Source organism: Lutra lutra, chromosome 12, assembly GCF_902655055.1.
Source record: "Lutra lutra chromosome 12, mLutLut1.2, whole genome shotgun sequence".
In the NCBI taxonomy this organism is placed as follows: Eukaryota; Metazoa; Chordata; class Mammalia; order Carnivora; family Mustelidae; genus Lutra; species Lutra lutra.
The window spans coordinates 58,031,055-58,055,198 of record NC_062289.1 but is presented as its reverse complement, the minus strand read 5'-3'; the positions used below and the strand labels follow the sequence as shown (position 1 = coordinate 58,055,198).

General features: G+C 38.7%; 1 protein-coding gene across 11 annotated transcripts in view; it reads right to left on the bottom strand.

Moving 5' to 3' along the window:
• PTPRM (protein tyrosine phosphatase receptor type M) overlaps window positions 1–24,144 on the bottom strand; it is an 801,682-nt gene that overhangs the window by 429,509 nt on the left and 348,029 nt on the right. For 10 of the 11 annotated variants that reach the window (XM_047696721.1, XM_047696710.1, XM_047696714.1 and 7 more), the window contains exon 5: window positions 22,173–22,288. In XM_047696721.1, coding sequence (XP_047552677.1) covers window positions 22,173–22,288 — 116 coding nt within the window. Of the gene's footprint in view, window positions 1–16,136; window positions 16,185–22,172; window positions 22,289–24,144 lie in introns of those variants that run through there. The other variant, XM_047696720.1, reaches the window with a different exon arrangement.

The window sequence follows — 24,144 nt, the reverse complement described above, 5'->3', positions numbered from 1 at the left end:
TCTGGCATCATTCATTAATGCAATGGGGGACAGCACTCCTCTCTATAGTCCATGCGTTCAGTCTCCCAACCTTCCTCACAAATAAACAATCCAATTCTACCACTAGGAGTAACCTCAGATCTACTAAGTCTATAAAACGCAGTTTGTCTTTTTCCAAACTAAAAACAAAGCAAAACAAATCTAATCTCCAAGTTCGGAGAAAAAAAAAACTTAAGCCCTAAAGAAAGGCATATTTCATATTTGTATTTGTTTTATTAATCACAGCAACCAAAAAAAGGCTATCTACTTATTTATTTACTCACTTGTGGCATGAATCTTGTAAAAATATACTTCTATAGTAATCCTGTAATATTTTTCTGCTAGAATACGCCTATTTCAAAAGAATGCTTCTTCCAAGGAATTTGGAAATATGCATTTATTGATTACTCACAACTATTCAAGACTGCGGTGAGGGCGCTCAAGTTTTAAAAAACCTCCGTTTTGGTTTATACATACACTGAGAGGAGGATTACTTCCTAGGTATTGTCTCCATGCCAGAGATCTATTCTTTAAAATAAACAGCTTTAAACTAACAATTCTACACAGCTCTAGTCCATCAATTCTCAGGACTGGGGCTTTTTGAATCCCACTTACTCAATCACACAGAAAATTAGATTCGGATTCTTCAAGAGAAATAGTATATAGGAAAGAGAAACCAAGTGCTAACTCATAATCATTTTAGCTTAATTCCATACCTGCTCATCGATCTTACTCAAATCTGCAGGTCATTTTGCATTAAATCATTCTAAGATACATGCATCCAAGCATTCATTTCACCAACACTTAGTAAAAATCCCTTAGGAGGCAGGCACTGTATCATATAGAGGGAGAATGGAATTAAACGATCCCTTACCTCACTGAATTTACAATCTGGTGAGAAAAACAGCCAAGTAAGGCCATGGTTATATAGTATAGAGCAATAAACTGCATAACCCAGCAAACCCAGAAAAAGAGGAGCACACTGGAGAAGGATGTGAGGACTGGGTCAGCCTTCTAGAAAGCACTACTTGAGGCCAGGCTGGAGAATGCACAGGAGTTTCTCAGGCAGGGAAGGAGGAGAAATGGAACCCAGTGAGTGAGAAGAGCTTTGCAAAAGTCAAGAACCAAGAGAGCATGAACAATGTAGGAAGTACAACCGATTCCATGCAACTAGAACACAGCATGTCTAGAATGGCAGGTGATGAGGCTAGAAAGATAAGCACAATAGGACCACACCAAGGAATATGACATATTGAGGATTATAGTTTATCCTGATGCCAGGAATGGAAGGATTTTAGGTAAAGGGGTGACATGAACATATGTATGGGTACAGTAACAGACTGAAGGAAAAAATGTGGGATCCCAACTGAGGTCAAGGGAGATTGGTAATTTTTTTCTTTTTAAGAAATCAACAAATGACAAAAAAGAGGAATGAGAAAGAGGAAGATAAGGATTCTAAAAATAATAAGGATTCTGAAGATGTTCAGGAATAAAACAGACAAAAAGTGTGTTATACTGTAGTCATATCTTCCCTTTTATAGACTAGGGTATCTTCAAAGTAAAGAAACAGATCTTATTCCTTTGGCGTACATGGGTGCACCAGAAATAAAACTTAATAAATATCTGCTGACTCTAAAAATCACAGCCCCAATGGAAAAAATGTTCCATAGGTAGAACACAGAAATATAAAGTTGCTAAGTTAATAGATATATACTCTAGGTCCTAAAACTGGATAATTAGTTTTTATTTACAAGGGAGACCAATACGGAAAATTATTTGAGAGATTCTGCACGTCCTCAATCAGCAACATTGCCCAATCATCATGATTGGGGCAGGCAAAATAATAGTCCCCAAAGATGTCTCCTGCCTAGTTCTCAGAACTTGAGAATATGCCCCCTGTGCATAGCAAAAGGAAGTTTGCAGATGTGATTAAAATAAGAATGAAGATGAGGAGATGAAACAATTATCCCAGTATCCTTGAATACTAAATTATCCAGATGGGCCCAATGTAATTACAAGGGAGGAAGAAGGTAGAAGGGTCAAATGCAGAAGAAGGAAATGTGACCACAGAAACAAAGGCTGGAGTGATGTGGTTTGAAAATGGAGGAAGGGATCATGAGCCAAGAAACGAAGGAGGTCTCTAACAAGCCACAAAGGTAAGGAACAGATTCTCCCCTACACTTTCCAGGAGGAACCAGGCTTGCAGTCACCTTATTGAGGACTTCTGGCCTCTAGAACTACAAAGTACTAAAGCCATTATGTCTCTGGTAATTTGTTAAACAAGCAATAGGACACTAATACAGAGACCATCAGGATAATGAAAAAGCCTATTGTTTTTCAAAGATATACAGTAGTCCTTCATCCTGATTTGTCAGAACTATAAGCAAATCTTTGAGATAGGTTTAGGTCTTAAGGGCTAGCAAAAGTTGTATTCACAGGTCATCACTGATGACAAAACGAAAGAACAAAGTTGAAAGACATACTTCTCAACTTCAACACTTGCCTCAAAGCTGTAGTAATCAAAAGTACAGCATGACACTAGCATAAGGACAGACACACACCAATGGAATAGAGCACCCAGAAACAAACATATGAGGTCAGTGGATTTTCAACAAGGGTTCCCAGACCACTCAATGGGGAAATGACAGTCTTTTCAGCAACTGATGTTGGGAAAACTGGACATCCAGGCAAAAGAATAAAGTTGGACCCTTATCTTTCGCTGCATATAAAAATGAACTCGAAATACAACAAATATCTAAAATTAAGATCTAAAACTGTAATTATCTTAGAGGAAAAACATAGGGGAAAATCTTCATGATGTTAGATTCAGAACTGATTTCTAAATACCAAAATTACTGGCAACAATAGAAAAAAAAATTATCAAAATTAAAAACTGTGTACATCAAAGGAGATTAAAGCAATAGAGAGTGGGAGAAAATATTCACAAATCATATGTATGATTGGGATTAAGATCTTGAATATATAAAGAAGTCCTTCAACCAACAACAAAGACAAGAAACAAACAATCCAAGGATTTGCGACAACATGGCTGGACTTGGAGGACGTATGCTAAGTGAAGTAAGTCAGACAGAGAAAGACAAATACCATACGGTTTCATTCATATATGAAATCTAAAAAACAAAACAATGACTAAATGAACAAATGGCAGAATCAGACCTGTAAATACAGAGAAAAAGTTGACAGCTGTCAGAGAGAAGGAGAAAGGGAGGGGGCAAAATGGGTGAAGGGGAGTGGGAGATATAGCCTTCCAGTTATGGAATCAGTTAAGTCATGGGAATAAAAGTCACACCATAGGGAATATAGTCATTGATACTGGGATAGTGTTGTAGGGTCACAGATGGTAGGTATACTTGTGGTGAGCACAGCATAAAGTATAGAGTAGTTAAATCACTATGCTGTACACCTGGAACTAATGTAACATGTGTCAACTAGACTCAATTTTTTTTAATGGGCAAAGAAATTTTAAAAAATTTCCCCCAAAGAAGATATACAGATGGCTGATAATTATATGAAAAGATGCTCAACATCTTTGGTCAACAGGGAAATACATATCAAAACCACAATGAAATACCACTTTACATCCAGCAGGATAGCTATCATCCAAAAAAAATTAAAAATTAAAAATAACAAGTTATCGAGGACATAGAGAAATGGGAACCCTGTGCATTGCTGATGGCATTATAAAATGATGCAGTCACTGTGGAAAATAGTCTGGCAAGACCTTAAAAAGTTAAACAGAATTATCATATCACTCAGGGATTCTACTCCTGGATATAACCCAAAAGAATGGAGAACAGGTACTCAAACACACACTTATACATCAATGTTCACAGCAGCATTATTTGCAAGAGCCAAAAGGTAGACAACAACCTAAGTGTCCATTGATGGATGAATGGTTAAACGAAAGATGGCCTATACAGGCAATGGGATATCATTTAGCTTTAAAAAGGACGGAAGTTCAGATGCATGTCATGACATGGATAAACCTTGACCACATTATGTTAGGTGAAATAAACCAGTCACTATGGACAAATATGGTATGATTCTACTTATATGTGGTATCTAGAATGAGCAAATTCATCTAGACAGAAAGTAGAATGAAGGTTACTAAGAGTGGGAGGAGAGGGAATGGGAGTTATTTTTTAATAGGTTTTGTTTCAGGGGACAGAAAAGTTTCGGAAATAAATAGTGGTAGTGATTACCTAACACTGTGAATGTTCTTAACCATTAAATTGTGCTTTTGAACACGGTCAAATTGGTAAACTTCACGTTATGCATGCTAAGTCACCACTACCTACTACAGATCAACAGCATAAACTCTAGCTTTTGCACCTTTATTCAAAGACTGCGCTAAAATAATCTGGAGTGCAGGTTAAAAATGATTGCAAAAAAATAGGTAAAATGTATTTGGTGAGCTGAATGGAGAATGGAAGGAGGGATGCGAAGCAGACCTGATATGTCCAAGCAGGGGCAGAAGAGGAAAGCAAGGGAGCTTTCAACCGGCTAAAGGGGAGCCAACCCACAATCCAGATGGCCGGGGTCATAGGTGTCCACAGGCCACCAGGTACATCCGGCTCAGAGCAAACCCACACAAAATATATTCTTAAGGACAATAAAAAAAGAAGTGCATAAACAATGAATTCTGGAACACTGAAAAGAAATTTTAAAAATAAATAAAAGTAAAAAAAGAGAAATGGATTTTTTAAATCTAATGTTTACTGTAGAAACTTTTTTTTAAATATAAAAAAATAGACATTTAAAAACTAGACATAATCCAATCACTTAAAGATAAATAGTGTAAATATTTTAAGGTATTTTAGTTAGTTTACTAACTAACTAAATAACTAACTATTTAGTTTACTATTTTCTGATGCATTATTTCATTTAAATAAAATTTGAAATTGTGGTTTTGTGTGTGTGTGTGTGTGTGTGTGTGTTATCTGTGATATCCACGGACATGTTTATGCCATTAAATGGTTTCAAAAACATGCTTTTTAATGTTTCCCATTTTACAGCTATAGCCATTATTTATATATTTCTTTATCACTATATATTAAAATTATTTACATGCTTCACTGTTATAAATGATATTAGGACAATCCTTATTCCTAAAATTGTTGGTTTAAAAGGAATGAAAAATTTTAAGGTTTCTTTTTGATAAACAACATAAAAGGCTTGAAAGAGAGTTAATTATCTATTTATAAGAATTGTTTTTTAACAAGAGTTCAGATGGCTCCTAAAATCAAGTTATTTTCCAACACCTTTCAGATATTACAAACGGATCAAATAGGACAGAGAATTGACCTGAATCACTGATCTTTTCTTACAATATTTCCAAAACAGTATAAAGTGTGTGTGGGGAGGGACCCTCCGCTTATCTTGGGTAAAAAGGCAAATCTTCAGAAAAAAAATATTTATTTTTATGATACTGCATGGCTTCCACAGTACAAATTCAGTTACTCTCCTGCCAGACAGAATTTCAAAATTAAAATGAATCCCATCTTTAATATTTTCAAGAAGGATAAATTCCCTGTAATATTCTGAGATGCAGTCTACACTGACCTCCTCCCATAAGACAAGGCTCTTCCTTGAAATTCACATCTTCAATAGCCATAAGGGGCTATTTCTAAAAATGGAATAGATAAACCAAACTAAATAAGATTAAGTGTGCTTAAGATAATTGAATGAAAGAGCATGCAGCACTACTAAAATGTCTATTTAGAATTAGGGACGCATGGCATTATTTAACTATCTAGAAGATAAATCACTAAGGTTGATGCATATCATTTAAGTTTGTGGTATGACCAGTAATTTTATACGGGCAGAAAAATCCCACCTTGAAAATGCATGTAGAACAGCTGCCTAAAGACTGAAGAACATAGAGGCATCACATGATGTGAACAAAATGAGCAGAGAACAAATTATAAGTCTAAATGAGGCAGGAGAGCAACAGGAGAAAAAGGTGTGAAGACTGAAAGAATAAAAGAAAGAGGGAAAAGTGACAAAGGAGAAAAGGGGGGAATTCAGTCATCCCCCCTTAACTGCTGGAGATGTGTTCCAACACCCCAGTGCATGCCTTTTCAGGATACCATGGATATCAATACCATGGATAGTATTGAACCCTAAATATACTATGTCTTCTCCTACACACACGTACACACCTATCATAGGGTTTGGCTTATAAATTTGGCACAGTAAGAGATAAACAACAATGACAAATAACACAGCACAATTGCAACAATATACTGTAGTAAAAGTTACGTGAATGTGGTCTCTCAGAATAACTTACTGTACTGTACTCACCCCTCCAGTGATGCTCTGAGATGAGAAATTGCCTACGTGATGGGACGAAGGGATGCAGTTGACCGCGGGTAACTGGACCCGTGAATAAGGGAGAATTGCTGTAGCGCAAACACGGAAAGTCAAAAAGAGTGGAGAGAAGTTGGGTGAGGCGACAGAAGGGAGAGGGATGATGGCAGAGGAAGGGCTCAAAGATGGCGAGGACTGCGGCAGGCAGAGACACAGAGATGAGAGCAGACCAAAAGCCTGAACTTGAGACAAAGTCCTAACTCACAGGGAGGAAAAGAGCCACCTCTTGGACGATATTGATTCATTTCCTTTTAAGTTCTGACACTGATACTTTAATAATAGTCTTTTTGTTTCCTGAGGCTGAAAAAAACCCACCAGGTCCAACAGTGACTTTAGGTTCTGCGTTAGCTCAGTGACTGATAACACTCATGACGAAGGAATCCACAATAGGGTTGATGGAGGACACATGGGAAGATGTCCTCAGATAATGGGGGATATGGGGAGGAGGAGAGAGTGCTCACCCTTCACCTGGTTAGTGTCAAATCTGACTTCTTGGGTTGCTAGAAAGGAGGAGGATGGAGTGTTTCCAGCTGTTGGCAGGACACCAGGCGGATCACCTGTGATATCTCCATGGACAAGAGGAGAGCAATGTGGGACACATGCCAGGAAGGCTGGGTGGACTAGAAGCCTATGAACGACCAGAGTCTATGGCTGCTTGTCAGCATGGATGCTGAAGCAGGTTTCTGAACCCTTGGCAAAGGTTATGTCCTTGACTCCTCCAACATGACTATTAATGTCACTGAGAGTCGTAGTTGTGTTTGTCATATGTACAGGTGACAACTAACCAGCGCATGAATGTGTAAAATGGGTTAAAAGAAAAGATATCTGCAAAGCCTAATAATGAATTTAAATTAATGAGATAAATATCAATCAAAATAAATGTAAATCAATCCCATACTCCCTGGACTTTACCAGTGGATCATTGGCAACCTTAGAAGCACCTTCATCACTAGGGTATAAGAAGTTTTGTGAAGTGGATTTTTTTTCAAACCTAATCCAGTTTTCAGTTATATTAATAGAAATAGAGTATCTGGGGAGGCAGTGCCCCCCAGAAGACATCTTTCTTTTCTGGGGGCCCCTATTTTCTGAGGAGCATATGAGAAATAGGCTTGTTCAGTGGAACATGAAGAGGACCTCGTGTGACTGTGCAGCATTCATCACTACAGGTAAAAGCTGGTAAACACCTGGAAATAGATGACTTGAGAGGGAGAAGAAAGGACAATTATCTTCCAAAATTAAAAGACCAGACATGTAAAATAGGAACAGCATTTGAATGTCATGGCCATGGGGCTCTATCCCTTATCTGAAACTCTTTGGGTAAAATGTGGTTCCGAATTCAGATTTATTTTTAATTTTTATTTTTGTTTTAGAAGGGTTTCTTTATGGTATACTGTGTGATATCCCAAGGAAGTCTGGGTCAGCACCCCATCACCAAGGACATTGATATTTCTGCATTAAAACATGTGACTATGACTCTAAGGAGGAAAAACAGGCCATAACGTTTCAGGTGAAGTGTTGTCACCAAATGGATTACAAAAGTGGGCAGGTTTTGCTACTACATTAGATGTGGAGAACTTCCACGTTTAGACTTGGGAATAAGAGTGACCTCTAAGAATGTATAAACCAGTTCTGCCCACCCCCACACACTCTTCCACGACCCCACAAGTCTGAGGGATTCCTGGGCTCTAGCCACACCGGGCTCTGAGCTGTCACTTTCTTACCCAGGCAGGCTACCCTCCAGATGTCTGTCTTCCTCCTCCTGGAGGCCCTCCCTGACTTACCTCCATCACCCATGTATACTCAAGGAGGCCTACCCAGTCCCCAGATTTAAAACTGAAACCTCTCCTGCATGGCCCTGCTGATGCCCTGTGTCCTGTCTAGCTACTCCTATTAATGCTACTGAACACTTGCTAACATAGGACATAGCTTACTTATTAGGGTCATTATCTTCACCCCTTACCAGAATATAAGTCCCACAGAGATAAGGGTCATTCTCTTCACCCCCTACCAGAATACAAGACCCCCAGAGGCAGGGATCTTTGCCAGGTTCTTGTTATTATATCTCTAGCACAAAAACCATGCCTGGCACATCCAAGGAAAGGTCGGTAGCACTATTAAAGGGATTAAAGGGATTAGGCATTGAATGGTTGACTAAACAAGTTGATTTTTAAGATGTGTTTTGGTTCACAGCTAGGCCTCCTCACATCAGAATTAAACAGGGAAGAATGGGGAATAGCAGTCCCTTTTCTCTGATTCAGGGAGGCATGAAAAGGCATGTGACTCCTTTCCTTGTGTGTCTTTCCCCATGACAGCGGTGACAGATAGGACAATATGTTCAGAACCTCTGGTACTCCTGATCATCTCAGAGCCTATGAAAGCCTACTTTCAGCTCTTCTGGTAAAACAAAGCAATGAAAATGTACACTGCATAGAGACAGTGAATCTGTTGGCCAGTTTTCTCTTAATTCTTACATTTAGGGAGAGGCAGCCCTGCCAAGGACGGGTGTTCCATGTTCTCAAAACCCTTACAGCAGGACAATGTGGCATCACCAAGGACGGGTATCCAGATCGTTCTTTAGAATATCAGAGTTCACGGTGAAAGAGAGCCCAGGACACGCTGGTCAGGAACAAAGACCTGTACCTGAGGCACAACCTGGCACCTGAATGTCCAGGGTTGTTAAAGAAATTGCTGGCCCATCTTTTGTTAACTTAATAAAACAACCATAATGGCCATGTCTGAGAGGAAATGATCTTAGTGGGTTAAATATGGCTTTGTACAAAAGCAAGAGTGTCTTTAAACATGCATGTATTTCGGTTTGAGCATGGTAGGAAAAAAGGTACTGATAGTCATTTAAATTAGACTTATAATCTTCTTTATGCAAGGGACTGACTGTAGAACTTCTAAATGAGCAGTAATTTACCATCAAAAAGATACATATTAAGTCTTTTGGAAATAGTTTCGCCATAATCAGAGCAATGATTGAGAGAAATTGAGGTCTGGGATGTTAGCAGCACTTGGATCAAATTAGTCAATCCTGGGCATTTTGAAGTTGCTCTGAGTGCACAAGCCTGGAGGAGATACTGGCCAGTCACCTTTCCTGAGCCAGATGGCTGGGGATGAACTGAACCTTCATTTATTCAAGAGGGAAAATAGTCTGTGTTACCGCACTTGCAAATGCACTCATTTGGATGAAACCGACTTAAATCCTTTTTGTCTTTTTTAAATTTTAAATATTATATTTATTTGACAGAGAGAGACACAGTGAGAGATGGAACACAAGCAGGGGGAGTGGGAGAGGGAAAGCAGGCTTCCCGCTGAGCAGGGAGCCCAATGTGGGACTCAATTCCAGGACCCTGGGATTACGACCTGAACCGAAGGCAGATGCTTAACAACCAAGCCACCCAGGAGCCCCAAAATTGACTGAAATTCTTAGCACTGGGATTACAACAATTATCAGCAAGACCTGGAATAAACGTGCTGAAAATATTTTATATAATCTAAATCAAATAATAATCGACAACCTCAACATTTCTACCTTCTGGAGACATATATACATTATATATATTATATATATATTTATTATGTTGTAGTAATATATATCACATATACCTTATATATATTATATTGTATTATGTTAATATATATACAAAACTTTATATATATATATATATATAAATATAATTTTAATAATCAAGATACTATTGACCTTTGATTTCTAGGCCATAATGAAGCCAACCCAAATATTTACCAATTTGGAAGTGTAGGACTAGAAGTTCTTACTTACATTATCCTATACTATGAGTACACACTGACAAGTATACTTAAATTGGCTAAAAAATATACAGATAGCCAAAGTAACATACAGATATCCAAAGCTGCATATTCTTTGAATGTGTAACAGTCTTATAGGTATTTTCAAGTAAAAAATTAATTCTGGAAATTTAGAATCTCTGCTGATATTTAGGCATAGTCCATTTCATTATATATGTGTACTATTTGAATGACGTTACTTAACCAACTTTTGTTTCATTTTACAGAGACGTTCATCCAAATAATACAGGATATACACAATAAATGCAATAGTTAGAAACCAATGAAATTAGAAGTTCTATAGTCTTAAAATCAAATACCCCACTGTTGACTAGATTAACCCAGCCACAGGAAACTCAAAGGCCTGACACTGACTGACATTTCCCGTTAGTTTAAAGGTTTGGGTTTGCAAGGCAGGGAATCGACTGTTTCCTTCAAAACCGTAATAACGACTCTCTAATATGAGGACGATGGCAGTGCCCGCATAATCGTTCATGATCTAAAAGATGGGGCTAGTCCTCAATATGGCTGGCTAAGAACATCACTTTTTCCCAATCAATGCCTTAAAGTACCCAAACTATGAAACTATGAAAAACATAGCTGAATGAAGCTGAAGATGCAAGATAAAGGAGGCTAAAAGCCTAGTGGTTCTAAATTTCAATTGGAATCGTCAATATGGGGCACCTAGGTGGCTCAATTCTTTGAGCCACTGCCTTCAGTTCAGGTCATGATCCTAGAGTCCTGGGATCGAGTACCATATTGGGCTTCCCCTGCTGGGCAAGGAGCCTGCTTCTCCTACGCACTCTGCCTGCCTCTCCCCATGCTTGTGCTCACACACTCTCTCTTTCTCTCAAATAAATAAATAAAATCTTTAAAAAAAAAGAAATTGTCAATATGATCTCAGGACATGTTTTTAACTGTGTGTATAGGTATATATCCTAGCTCTGCCCAATGGGAAGATCCAGAGACAAAAGAGCATAGTAGTGAGTACCTCTTATGCTCAGACTGTAATTTCCAATGATCAGTTCCCACTAAACAAGAACCAGGGCTCCCTGGAGAAATGGCTGACTCTAGGTCATTGAGGTAGAAAATGTAAAACAAAAGCCTGGAATATATTATCACACCAGAAAGTAAGAAAGCCACCTAGCATGGCCTAGGACAGGGGTCACCCACCTGAGTAAGCTCCATTTATTTGAGCTGAGATAAAGATAATAAATGTGGGGCACCTGGGTGGCTCAGTGGGTTAAAGCCTCTGCCTTCGGCTCAGGTCATGATCCCAGGGTCCTGGGATCGAGCCCCACATCGGGCTCTCTGCTCAGCAGAGAGCCTGCTTCCTCCTCTCTCTCTCTGCCTGCCTCTCTGCCTACTTGTAATCTCTGTCTGTCAAATAAATAAATAAAATCTTTAAAAAAAAAAAAGATAATAAATGTGATGGGTCAAAACATATCAAATGTATTTAAATCCACAAGTTGACGACAATGACAATGATGACAATGGCAATGACGACAATGTGGTGATGACAAAGACCATGGTGCTGGTGACAATAACAATAATACTAATAACCCCTTGGTCACTTTTAGGTGATGCCAGTGAACTACCTCTTTATTTTTAAAAAACATGCTGAAGAAGACAAAGTATCAAGCATTTATACCCTATTCCCTTTATTATTTCCGTATTAGGGTAATTCATATTTGATATGGGAGAGCTTTTCTTTCTGGGACTATTCTAGCTACTAAACCAAGAAGGACTGGTATCACGGAGCCATTCTGCAATCCTTAACAAATCAATGAATGTAGGAGTGGTCACCTGTGGCTGACAGCTTCACAAAAAGGAAATAATTGCAAGAAACATAATAGAAGAACACATTAAATGACACTGCCATTAAATGGCAACAAGCAAAATTAAAAATATGGGAAACTGTATAGGATAAACACAGTTTCAGCAACAACCACCAATCTCCCAAAAAGGAGGGGGGGATGAACTTAAGACACTCACTGTCCACTTGCAAAATGTCAACTTAACTGTTATCACAATGCAAATAAATGGCTAAGAGAAATAAGGTTATAAGACAGTCAAGGAAATCTGAACACTGATTATTTTTCCAGATCACGCATAGTGTTTATTATTATTTTAAGGGCTCTTATCTTTCAGAGCAGGGGTCTGAGGCTCCATCCAGCCAGTCACCTGTTTCGTATAGCTCAAAAGCTGAGAATGGTTTGTATGTTTTTAATAATTTAAAAAAACACAAACAAAGCAGGAATACTATTTTGTGACAATGAGACTCATATGAAATTCAAAGGTCAGTGTCCATATGCAGAGCTGCACTGAAAACAGCCACTATCCTTCATGTGTGTGTTGTCTGCAGAGCTGTGCAGTTGCCACAAAGCCCGTCTGGCCTGCAAAATTTACTATCTGGCCCTTTACAGAAAGTGTTTGCCAGCCCCTGTTTTAGAGAAACATTAACAAGTTAAATGATATGATGACTGGGATTGCTTCAAAAATAATCAGAGGGGGAGCAGGTGGAAACGGAGAGGCAGCAATAGGCCACACAGTGTTAGGTGTTGAAGGGGAATGCTGAGTAGAGTAAGCTTTTTCCGATTTCTCTCTAACTCTGTGTATATTTACAATTTCCAAAATAAAAGTGAAAAGAAACTTTCTTCAAGGAAGATGTGAAGAAAGGAATGGCTCATTTTTCTGTATTACTTAACAACTATTTTAACTGTGGTTATTTCCCCCAGTGATTTTGCTACTGGCTTGCAAATACTCCAGTGCTGTAGAACTATTTTGTCTAGGTGTCATTCACTTCCTGTGCAAGCATCGAGCTTTTTCATTTCTATGGTAAAGGTACCAGCACCAGTAGAAAAGAAAGTGTACTTTGACCCAGGGAAGACATATCCCAGGGCTTGCGGCCTGGATCTCTGGCAACATTTGCCTAACTCATATACTTAGCGCATGGAAAGTATATAATATATGTTTCTTGAGTGAAAGTAATAAGGGGCTTCCAAATCTTAAAAATAAACAGAAACTCCGTTAGTCACTTGTCCTTTGTGCTTAGAGGACATCACTTCTAACAGAGACAAACAATTTTATTACACTTGGACAAGAGCCAGTGCCCTTTCTTTTGCATGAAGGGAATGAAGGATGGCAGTTTTAGAAGTAAGGAGGGACGCAGACGAGAATAACAAACTGCTTTATGACTTCAAAGTTCATCCTCTGTAGGAACTGCCTGGCGGCCGCTGTGAACCAACCCAAAATGTTCAGGTCTTGCCTCATGCTGAGTCACATTTCTATAGTCCAAAAGACATTTTTAAAATTAAAACCCATCAGAAGGGACGCCTGGGTGGCTCAGTTGGTTAAGCAGCTGCCTTCGGTTCAGGTCATGATCCCAGCGTCCTGGGATCGAGTCCCACATCGGGCTCCTTGCTTGGCAGGGAGCCTGCTTCTCCCTCTGCCTCTGCCTGCCATTCTGTCTGCCTGTGCTCGCTCGCTCTCCTCTCTCTCTCTGACAAATAAATAAAATCTTTAAAAAAAAAAAACCCATCAGAAATTGCCAAATTTTCCTTCCATCTCAAGGAAGGACTTAGGTAAACTTCTCTCTTTCCTTTCTCTGTACATGATGCCTGATGATGAAACTGAAAACCTTCTAGGACTTCCAAGGCCACCAGAGGTCTGTACATAAACAGCCCACATAAGACATTTCTATTTTTCCTCTCCTTCCAAAAAAAAAAGAGACAGAAGAGGAAAACAAAAGCAAAAACAAAACAAAACAAACAAAAAACTAGAGATCCTAATAGTGTCCAAACCCTCCAGGACCCTCAGTCCTAGGCCTGGCTCAGTAAAAGGAGAGAGAAGGAGATAGAAAGACAGAGTGATCGTATCCTCAGCCCTCAATCACAGAAATTCCAGAGCACGGCCACCTCTGCCTTCTCTTCTTGTGACACAGCTATGGATTCTTGGAGCCAAGAGAAACAAATGAACCACTTGATGAATTTGAGAAAAGCTGCAAAAAAAAAAAAAAAAAGAAAGAAAGAAAAGAAAAAGAAAAAATTGCATTCACAGGATTTATGGTTCTTGGCCTCAAAGTAAGCAGCCCTTAAGAGGACAAGTTGATGCCTTTCTCTTCTGCCCTCAGAACTGAACCATCTTGACCCATGGTTTCAAGAACCATTTCCCATTCTGGCCCGGAGACCTTTAGATTGCTGCTGAGGACAGAGCTCTCCAACTGCTGCTCCAACTTTTTCTGGGGCATCCTTCTCAAAGCACCAGCGATTTATGTGTTTTTAGACTCAGGTCCATATCACAAAATAAAATTTATTAATTAATGCCTCCTGGAATCTCCCATGGTAAGTTATACTGCATCTTTACCTTTAATTTAAACTAATCCAAACTCACACTAAATTAAAACATACAGTATATGCTTTGAAGGCTTTTGGTGGTTTCAGTCTCAATGTGCATATTGCATTATATATATATAATATTATATATTATATATATTATATATATATATGGATATATATATCCATATATATAGATATAGATATATCTATATATATGGGTATTCAACTGACTAAAACAATAATGGATGTAATTTCAACCACTCAAAGTTTTAAGGAGCAAATGGTTCCTATAGCAACTGAAGACAGTCCTATTTGTGCATTCCTGGTATTTTCTACGATGGTAAGTGATGTTAAATTTATGCTTTAATATATATGGTATAAAATACCCAAGTTAAACTTGCCAAGGGAACCATAATTTTACTTCTTTTCAAATCATTTTATGGCTTTTATACATAATAGCAAAATTGGTCTGATATACAGTTCTGCTTTTTCCCCTCATAATCTATAAAGGAAACTAAAAGCCACCAAGAAAGGTTGACCAAACACATACATTCCCTAACAAAAAAGCCAAGGCAACATCCACACACATGAATAGAATTTTAATTTTAAATTCTGATAAAAGCTATCACGTAAATTACTACATGGTGTTTATGAATCCACAAGGAAATGTCTGGGTCTTTGTACTATGCAAGAGGCATTATGGTTAAGGGTGTACATTCTGGAGTTACATGGCATGGCTCAAATCTTCAGTCTTGTTACTGGCAATGTGTTCCTGGAAAAATTACCGAAACTTCCCAAGCCCGTTTCTTCTTCTGTGGGCATATAAGAGAGTGTTCCTGTGGATCAGTTCAGAGAAAAAAATGCCAGACAGAGCCTAGCAAAGTATCTAGCACACAGCAGTGCTCAGTAAATGGAGTTGTAATTTTTTTTATTTCAAACACATCTGTTGAAGTCAGTGATATAAATACTGCAATATAATTTATAATTTATTCATTCATAAATCAAATTCTATAGCAGGCCAGATGACCTATTTATGAGAACCATTTTAAGTTATAAAAATCTGAAGATTTTCCTTTTTCTCTCTCAAAAAAGTCCCACAAAGGACTAAAAATCTAACTCAGAAAAGACATATGAGAAATGTATTACACTGGTGAAAAATACTGTTTTCACAACTGGGTAACTCAGACCCAGTTAAGTGGAATTACATATCAAACTCTCAAAAGAAAAAAAAAATCTCTAGGCCAACAGCTACAAAAGTTTTAATCCTAAGTGAACATTATTCTTAGAAAATCAGTCTATCCAATTCAAGAGCTCATACTGAATTACACTGATTCCAAAAAAAGAAAAAAAAAGTGAGGTGGGTTCATCTATCAATTACTATGACACAGGTCTGCTGTCATAGTGAGGACTCAAACACACTGTCCTTGAGAGGTGCATTTCTATTACCTTTCACTGAAGTCCTGTGGTAAGAATTTTTTTCTACGGGGTGAATTAGAAAACAAAATTTTACAACAGAGGGGGAAAAAAATACCTAGGGGAAAGGTATAAGAAATGAAGGTTTAAAAGAGATGACATACTAACCACATTTGCTTCCAGAACTATCCTAACTCTGTGTGATATTTGCTGCATACTCTGAAACAGCAAAAGGGACATCATTAGGTTCTATATATCCCTTCTCTCATCAAAACCATCCCTTGGAGATGAACCATCGCCATAAAACCAGCATCCCAGAAAGACAGATTCTGTGTCTCTTTCTTGTGCCAGTCTTTGACACTCACCTGGAGGAGACACGATTTGTTCAGGCAGGCAGTAAGGGAAGTGCCAGGAGCAGGCATTTACTGAGCATTTTTTATGTTATAGGTACTATTCTAGCTGCTACATTGCAACAGTATTTTTAATAGAGTACTTCATAGTAACACCATCTGATTTCTTTTTCTATTTCTATGAACAGATGCATGTTATGAAATCATTTAAAAATGTTATTCTGGTGCCTTACTTCTAATGAACACTAAGTCCTATTTGCTAAAAAAGTAAAACTCAATGATACTGTACTATGATGGTTCCGAAATTAACACAGCTATTTTCACAGTAAATCTGACCATATTTGATTAAAAGACAAGTACTCAATGAAGAAAAAAGTCCACATGGCAAATTTACTTATTTGTAAATACATATTTATAATTGACTTTCACTAGCAAACTAAACTGTATTTAATACATATCATAATTAAATACATAATATACGATTGTGTTAAAGTTTCCTACCTTTTCTGGGCTTTCACTTTCTCATGAATAAAATTTGATTTGAGGACTATTCCACATTCAGATATTACATAATTCTGTGATTCTAGAAATAAGCTATTGAAAAATTATAGGGGTCTCAAGATCTGTGGAGAGAAAAATCACTGTTTTCCAGGTTTCCTTGGCCAACTCCTATTCACCCAACTTGCTCATGCCAGTTCCTGGCTTGGTCAAAGCTGCCATTCATCTATTGTTCAAAAGGCATCTCTACTGCCCCCCTGATTTCTGCCATTTGTCCTGGAGGCTGAACCACTTTCATTTCCCACCCACTTCCGAGTTTTAGATGGTAGCCCAATGCCGTAGACTGAATGCTTAGGTCTCTCCCAAATTCGTATGATCAGACCTAATCTCCAGTGTGACGGTATGGGGGTGGGCCTTTGGGAGGTAATTAGGCTTAGAGGAGGTCATCAGACTGAATCCCTCTTAATGGGATTGGCGTCCTTATAAGGGGATGCCTCGCCCAGAGCTCGCTTTCTCTGCATGCGGGGATGCAGTAAGAAGGCTGTCCATAAGCCAGAGTCCTCACTGAAAACTTCACCATGATGGTACCCTGATCTTGGACTTCAGTCTCTATAAATTGTTTAAGCCACGCAGCCCATGGTGGTTTGTTATAGCAGTCCAAACCAATCAAGACACCGAGTAAAAAGACGAAGGAATTTGGAGGAGCCTCCACAATGATCAGAAATGAATTAAACAGCAGAAGTTACAAAAATGCCCAAACTACACAGATGCAGGGGAAGAGGGCAAGGTGGCTCATGTTTCCTAGAAAACAATGTGCACAAGCCATCTTCAGATTTATGACCATCAATACTAGCTTTGGTGACCATCTTTATTTATTGAAAAGTTAAAACTGGTATTATAAATATTAATTCTTAGGGGAAACAAGTGTATGTAGGAAAATAAAATTTAAAATGCTTCAGAAAGTACAACAATAATATTAATATGACCATACATGGCTTAAGGGGCATTCAAGACTGTGTAAAAATACATCTAACTCAGAAACTGCCCATCAGTATGAAAAGAAGGACACCTAAAATTCCATTTTCTCTTCTCTATATCTTATTACATACTCTAAGATATTTTAAAAATGTAGGCTCCACAGTGATCAGAAAGTTGATAATAACAGGCAATACTGTCGTGTTTTGTGTACTTGAATGATTTTAGACATACATTTCATTTGAGTGTATCCCATAGTGACAGTCCCTGCTGAGACCATGTATCTGATAGCACAGAGCCAAGTATCTCAACAAACACATTGCACGCCACTTTCATGCTACAGAGAGAAAACCATTTTGTAGACACAGTCTTCCTACTGTACATTGTCTGAAAAGTGTTTTAAGTCCTTTGCTGCTGTACTAATGGATGCTCGTGAACTGTGTTTTACTCTGTTGTTTTGTATTCTAGAAAAAACAATTCTATGTTGACAATAACCTGTAGCCCACAGATGAGACAGGGAAAATGTAAGCAGATGGGACACATCTGTTAATCATAAACATTTCTTCATTAGTGTCATCATCAAATTTATATGTGCTATGTTTTTGTGAAAGGCTCTGACAGCAATCATATTTAATCTATACTTTAAACAACTGAACCGCTGGCCATTTTGTAGAGGTGGATCAGTATGGGCATGTAATACATATGGACTTTTTTTTTTTCTTTTTTGGTTATGATGGCTCCTTAAGGTTAATCATGCAATGTCAGTCACATCCAAATTCTTCCAACAGAGTGGTAAGTACATATTACCTATTCATCTAGATTTGGAATATGGGAAGATATCTTAGGATAGTGGAATCAAGCAATAGTTAAGTAAAGGAAATATAGGTGTACTATTCCCCGCTATGCCATTTACCTCTGTGACCCTGAGCAATCCTGCACCTCAAATTCATCTATAAAGGAAGGGTACGACCATGGGATATACCCATGAAACTGAGCAAATGCCTACAGCAGAACTCAAAATATGGTCATACAAGTATAACACACATTATTATAAACGATGATACTCCAAAGCATCGTTTCCCTAAATAAAAATGCATTATTAATTTCTAAATCTTGACTTAGTACTTAAAAGAAAAGCCTAAAAACATTTTTCCCATTCATTTTTCTGCCTGGATCTCAGAATTACTTTGAGGATGCAAGTGACTTTGTAGGCAGCAGATAAGCATTTTTGAAACTGTGATAGCATTAAAGGAATGATGAAATGCCCATATTTATACCTCTACACTCGAAAGATCCTGCACCATGATTCCAGGTTTGTTTTTCCCCACAACTTCTAAAGGATGACCTCAGGCAAAGGCCAGGGCAAGGGCGAGAGGCTCGGAGGGCTCTATGAAACTGTCACCTGCCACAAATCCTCACTTAACTGGAAGTCACTTTGCACAAACACAGTTTAATAGGAACCATTCTTGCAAGTGAAGGACACTAGTCTTACTTCATTAGCTATTAATAAAATAAACATTTCCCCACAGGATGCTTATCCAACCAGAGGGAATAAATCATTTAACAGTAAAATTATTCTAACATCACAGAGATTCACACAGGGCACGCCAGGTCCAGGACAAACGGAGTTTCACTTAGAATTTCAAAGTCACGACACCTCTGTTTTGATCATCCCCTTCAGGATATGACCACGAGGACAATTGCAGGGTAATAGGCAGTCATCGATGCCAAGAAGGGCAAGACAAGATTGGGTAATAGACAAGAAAGGCATTAATGGATGGACTGTAAAAACAATTTTGTCAACACTAATGATCAAATGTAATAGAACAAAAGCAAGAGAGTTCAGGGGCATGGGAAATTCAATGTGATAGTCCCATCAAGGCTAGCGAAATCAGCTACCTTTGTACCTTGGGTTTTATCTTTTTCTTCCCTGACTTGGGACATGCATTGGGCTCTGCTTGAGCCCAATAATTGTCAACCTTGAGCACACCCTGGAGTCCCCTGGGGAGCCCTAAATGCGGGGCCCTGACACAGACCCATTAAATCAGAATCCTGGTGTAGACCAGGCATTTTTTAAACCACCCCCCCCAAGTGATTCTAGTGGAGTGAAGGCCCAGACTTTGTATTTAGACCTGTTTTTCAAAACAGCAGCTAGCTTTCTCCCTATGACAAGGCAGATTCTCTTTATTTTTTTATTGTTTTATATTTTTTTAATTTAAGTTCAATTAGCTAACATATAGTAAGTAAATCACTAGCCTCAGATACAGATTCTCTTTAAAGCAAAGTCTTCTCCTTTGTAGCAGGAAGTAGTTAAAGATCCCTAATACCCAAGGTGATGCTAAGTTGAACCAGGAGCATCCTAAGCCCAGGATATTTGTAAAAACAAAAAGATCAAATTGTAACCCTAACTTGCCTATAAATTCTTGGGAGTATCTAAGACTTGGCTAAGGCAAGAGTTTAGACTTTATACTGTGTTTCTGAAGTAACATTAACACAAATATCAGAAGCCCAAAACTATTTTCCATGAAAATCTAAGATTCTGGACATAAATCAAAAATGACAGGAAAGTGTCATTTTTTAAAAGGTAGCTAATGCATTGTGGAAAATATCCATTAAAAATGCCTGTCTCATCAATTACCATACACAGCCCATCTTGATCAAGTTAAATACCAAACAACCACTAACAAAGAAAATAATTTTCAGTCACTCATATCAAGATTCTAAAACAACTGGGAAGTGGGATACAAAAGAAAAAACAAGATCAAACACCGAAGATCAGGATGGAGCACAGTAGCCACGGGCTGCAAAATCTCTTACAGTAGCGAGTGTAAACTTTTGGAGAATGAGAAAGAGTTAAGATGAATTTGGTGCCTGCGGTCTCGGTCCTCTGCATACCTTCCTCCTTCCTGGCCAGTGGATCTTCTCACAGGGACACCAGAGATGAGAAAACACTGACGTCAAGGTAGAAGGGTAAGGAATTGTGAAAGTGGGTCCAAGAATATTTTAAGAACCCTCCTTCAGAATGTACTCCCCAGCTGTCAACATATTATTGCCTAATCTTGGGACAGCACATTTGGCCATCTTCCATGTGCCCCAGAAGTCGAGGAATAAAAACAGCCTTTTTTTAAAATTTCAGTCTTATTTCAGTTGTAATGATGAAAAGGCAAGAGAAATTTCACAGTTACAGAGTGTCACGCAACTGTGACACGTCACAGTCCCCATGACAGTGCAGAAGAGGAGGGACGATAGGAGGTGGAGAGGTGAGAGGCAGAGGATAGGTCAGCGTGCGTGAAGCTGAAGTCATGGGGGAATGGAACAGAAACACAAAGGTGTAAAGTCATGGAGCAGCTCAGTAGCAAACTAACATAAATGTAGAATTAACCAAACTAAAACAAGACCAACAAGGAAAGAGGGATAGGTGGAAATCAACACTAGTCTCTGTAAAGAACGAGCGTCCTGCAGATCAATACATAAAAGGAAGAAACAAGAATGAAATCGGAGAATGCCATGGGAAGGGGAGATGAAACACAGAGCCTACAGCAGCGGGAGGCCTTCCAGGTAGAGAGGAGAGGTCTGAATCCCACTCATTCTCTCAGAATTCTGGCAACCATGGCTATGTCCATGACACTATTGGCCATGCAAAATACATATGGAATTTGAAAGATCGTGGACTCTGAGAAACAAACTGAGGGTTTTGGAGGGGAAGGGGGTGGGGGGTTGGGTGAGCCTGGTGGTAGGTATTAAGGAGCGCATGTATTGCATGGAGCACTGGGTGTGGTGCATAAACAATGAATTTTGGAACACACACACACACACACACACACATTAAATTAAATTAAATTAAAAAAAAGAAGACACACAAATTATGATTACACTAAAAATGTCCACTTAAATACTCAAAAGATGTGTTGTTAATTTCTGAGTTGAGGCTTTTTTTTCTTGTTGGAATTCAAATTACAAAAAGATCTGTGTGTGTGTGCGTGTGTGTGTGTGTGTGTGTGTGTGTGTGTGTGTTCGATGCTCTGGACAGTTCTCAAGAAGAAGAATAGGGGAGAGCTCTATATTTGATACTTTAATATCCTGCTCTAAAAGTATTTTGACAACCATATCTTCAAAGCAAAATGGCTCAACAGAAGGAATGGGAAAAAACAGAAATTTAAAGGGAAAAACAAAAGGTTTGTGAAGAACAGTAGGCATTATCTAGAACATTTAGGAATCTCACAACTTATCAATAAAGAAGGAAGGAACAGAGACAAGTCACATCTTCAGTCGTCCATCAACAACCCAATCCTGACCCGGTTCCCTGGACCCCTCCCCAGGGGTCGTGCCCTCCTGCCTCTCGACTCTCCCTGAACCGGTCAGTGATGGTGAGTTACTGTACCTGCAACCACAGCCTGTCACCCGCCACGGTCCGGCCGATGGCACTGCACTGGAAGGTGGCAAACTGGCCTGCGTTGACTTCCACATTCTGAATCCGCAGGAAGTGGGGAGTTCTGGCTACATGAAGAGAGAGAGTGAAAGATTAAATTGGAGCTCTGTCACATACATTTGTCTTGTTTGAATCTATCTGCAATTTGGGACCCTTCCATCTTGTTTACCTTTGAAGAAAATGTGGCTTTTGCTTATAAGAATGCTTTCAAGATCTCATCCTGATTGTAAAAGGGATCATGGAAGGCTTTGGTGTACTCTGTGAAAGAACAGAAAAGCCAAGCATTCTGGGATAGACCCAAGAAGAAAGAAGATATTTTATTGTTCCTGCTGTGCAAATTATCATAGCTCAGCAGTCCTCTTGTAATAACAGATCTGTATTAATAAAGATTACACTGAACCCTAATTGATGTTTTGAACAAAAATATATTAGATATTTATACGAGCAACATGAAAAGAACAGTAAGAAGTTAAATGATGTTGTCAAGGAAACTTTTTAAGCCAAGTACAAAGCTGTGCGTAATATATATTTTAATACAACTAATTGGCATGCAGCATTACTTATGTAATTTTACCCAACTACCAAAAATACTATCCTTATAGACAGACTCTGGGGAATTATGTTGGGACTGCCATAGCGTGGCAGTTTCTGCTGATTCTTACTCCTAATTTAAGAAGAAAGAATGATTCTAAATATTAAACAACATTAAGTCTCATAACAGACATTGTCCATGGGGGACAACCCTCTGAATAAAGGATAATTCTATCTGATTGGAGAAGCACAGACCAAATTTCTGCAACAGACAGCACAGGTGTGTGAAGGAACCGGAATGACAGGTCAGGAGTTAAATTTTATGATAGGCTGCATTTTGGGGGAAAGTCTCTTATCACAGCAATGATAGGGTAAAAGGAAGGTGCTGGGAGGAAGGTGGTTAGGAAGTAGACAAGGAAGGAACAGGATGCTGGTACTTTCTGGAGGGATGGATAAATCTTCTGGACAAGAACTCGAATAAATTTCTCATGCTTTGCCAGCTTGTCCTCACCATCAGTGTGTCTTTAGGCCATGTCTAGGCACCTTCAAAGAATGGTACCCCACTCCTGAGTACCCAAACGTGATAAACCAGCACTAATATTAACCTGTGCAGAACATAATTAGGAAGGGATGGGGGTTACTACCAAAAACAAAGAGAAATGCATTTTAATATCAGTAACACACAGCAAAAGCCCATTACTAACTTGGAGGCCACTAATAATTCAAAAAATGTATTCATGATGTTTAGCAAGCAAAATGTCCCAAATAGGGACGCCTGGGTGGCTCAGTTGGTTAAGCAGCTGCCTTCAGCTCAGGTCATGATCCCAGCGTCCTGGGATCAAGTCCCACGTCGGGCTCCTTGCTTGGCGGGGAGCCTGCTTCTCCCTCTGCCTCTGCCTGCCTCTCTGTCTGCCTGTGCTCACTCTCTCTGACAAATAAATAAATAAAATCTTAAAAAAAAAATGTCCCAAATAACTTCTACAAAAGTAGTATAACTATGGGTCATTGTTGCTAATACTAACATATTAATTTAAAGCCCTATGACCTATTTTTCACTAATTTAAGTTATCTTTGGCCAAGAATAACATGATGTTGTGGTTTTTAAAAACCTCTGTAAAAAGTCCCTAAATCAAATTTCTCTTCTAGTCTCTGTTCCCAAGAAAGCTGAAAAATGTTTTGCTTTTAGAAAATGGCAAAAGGTAACATGGTTTAAAAAAAAAATTTTTTTTTAATTTTCAGCATAACAGTATTCCTTGTTTTTGCATGTTTTGAGCATTTATGTGCTAGAAACTTTTCCATCTTCGCATTCACAAATGTTCTGTGAGTAGGTATTTTTTTCCATTTTGCAAGTTGGGAAACTTGTAGGTTCTTGCCTAGTAAGTGTCAGAACCAC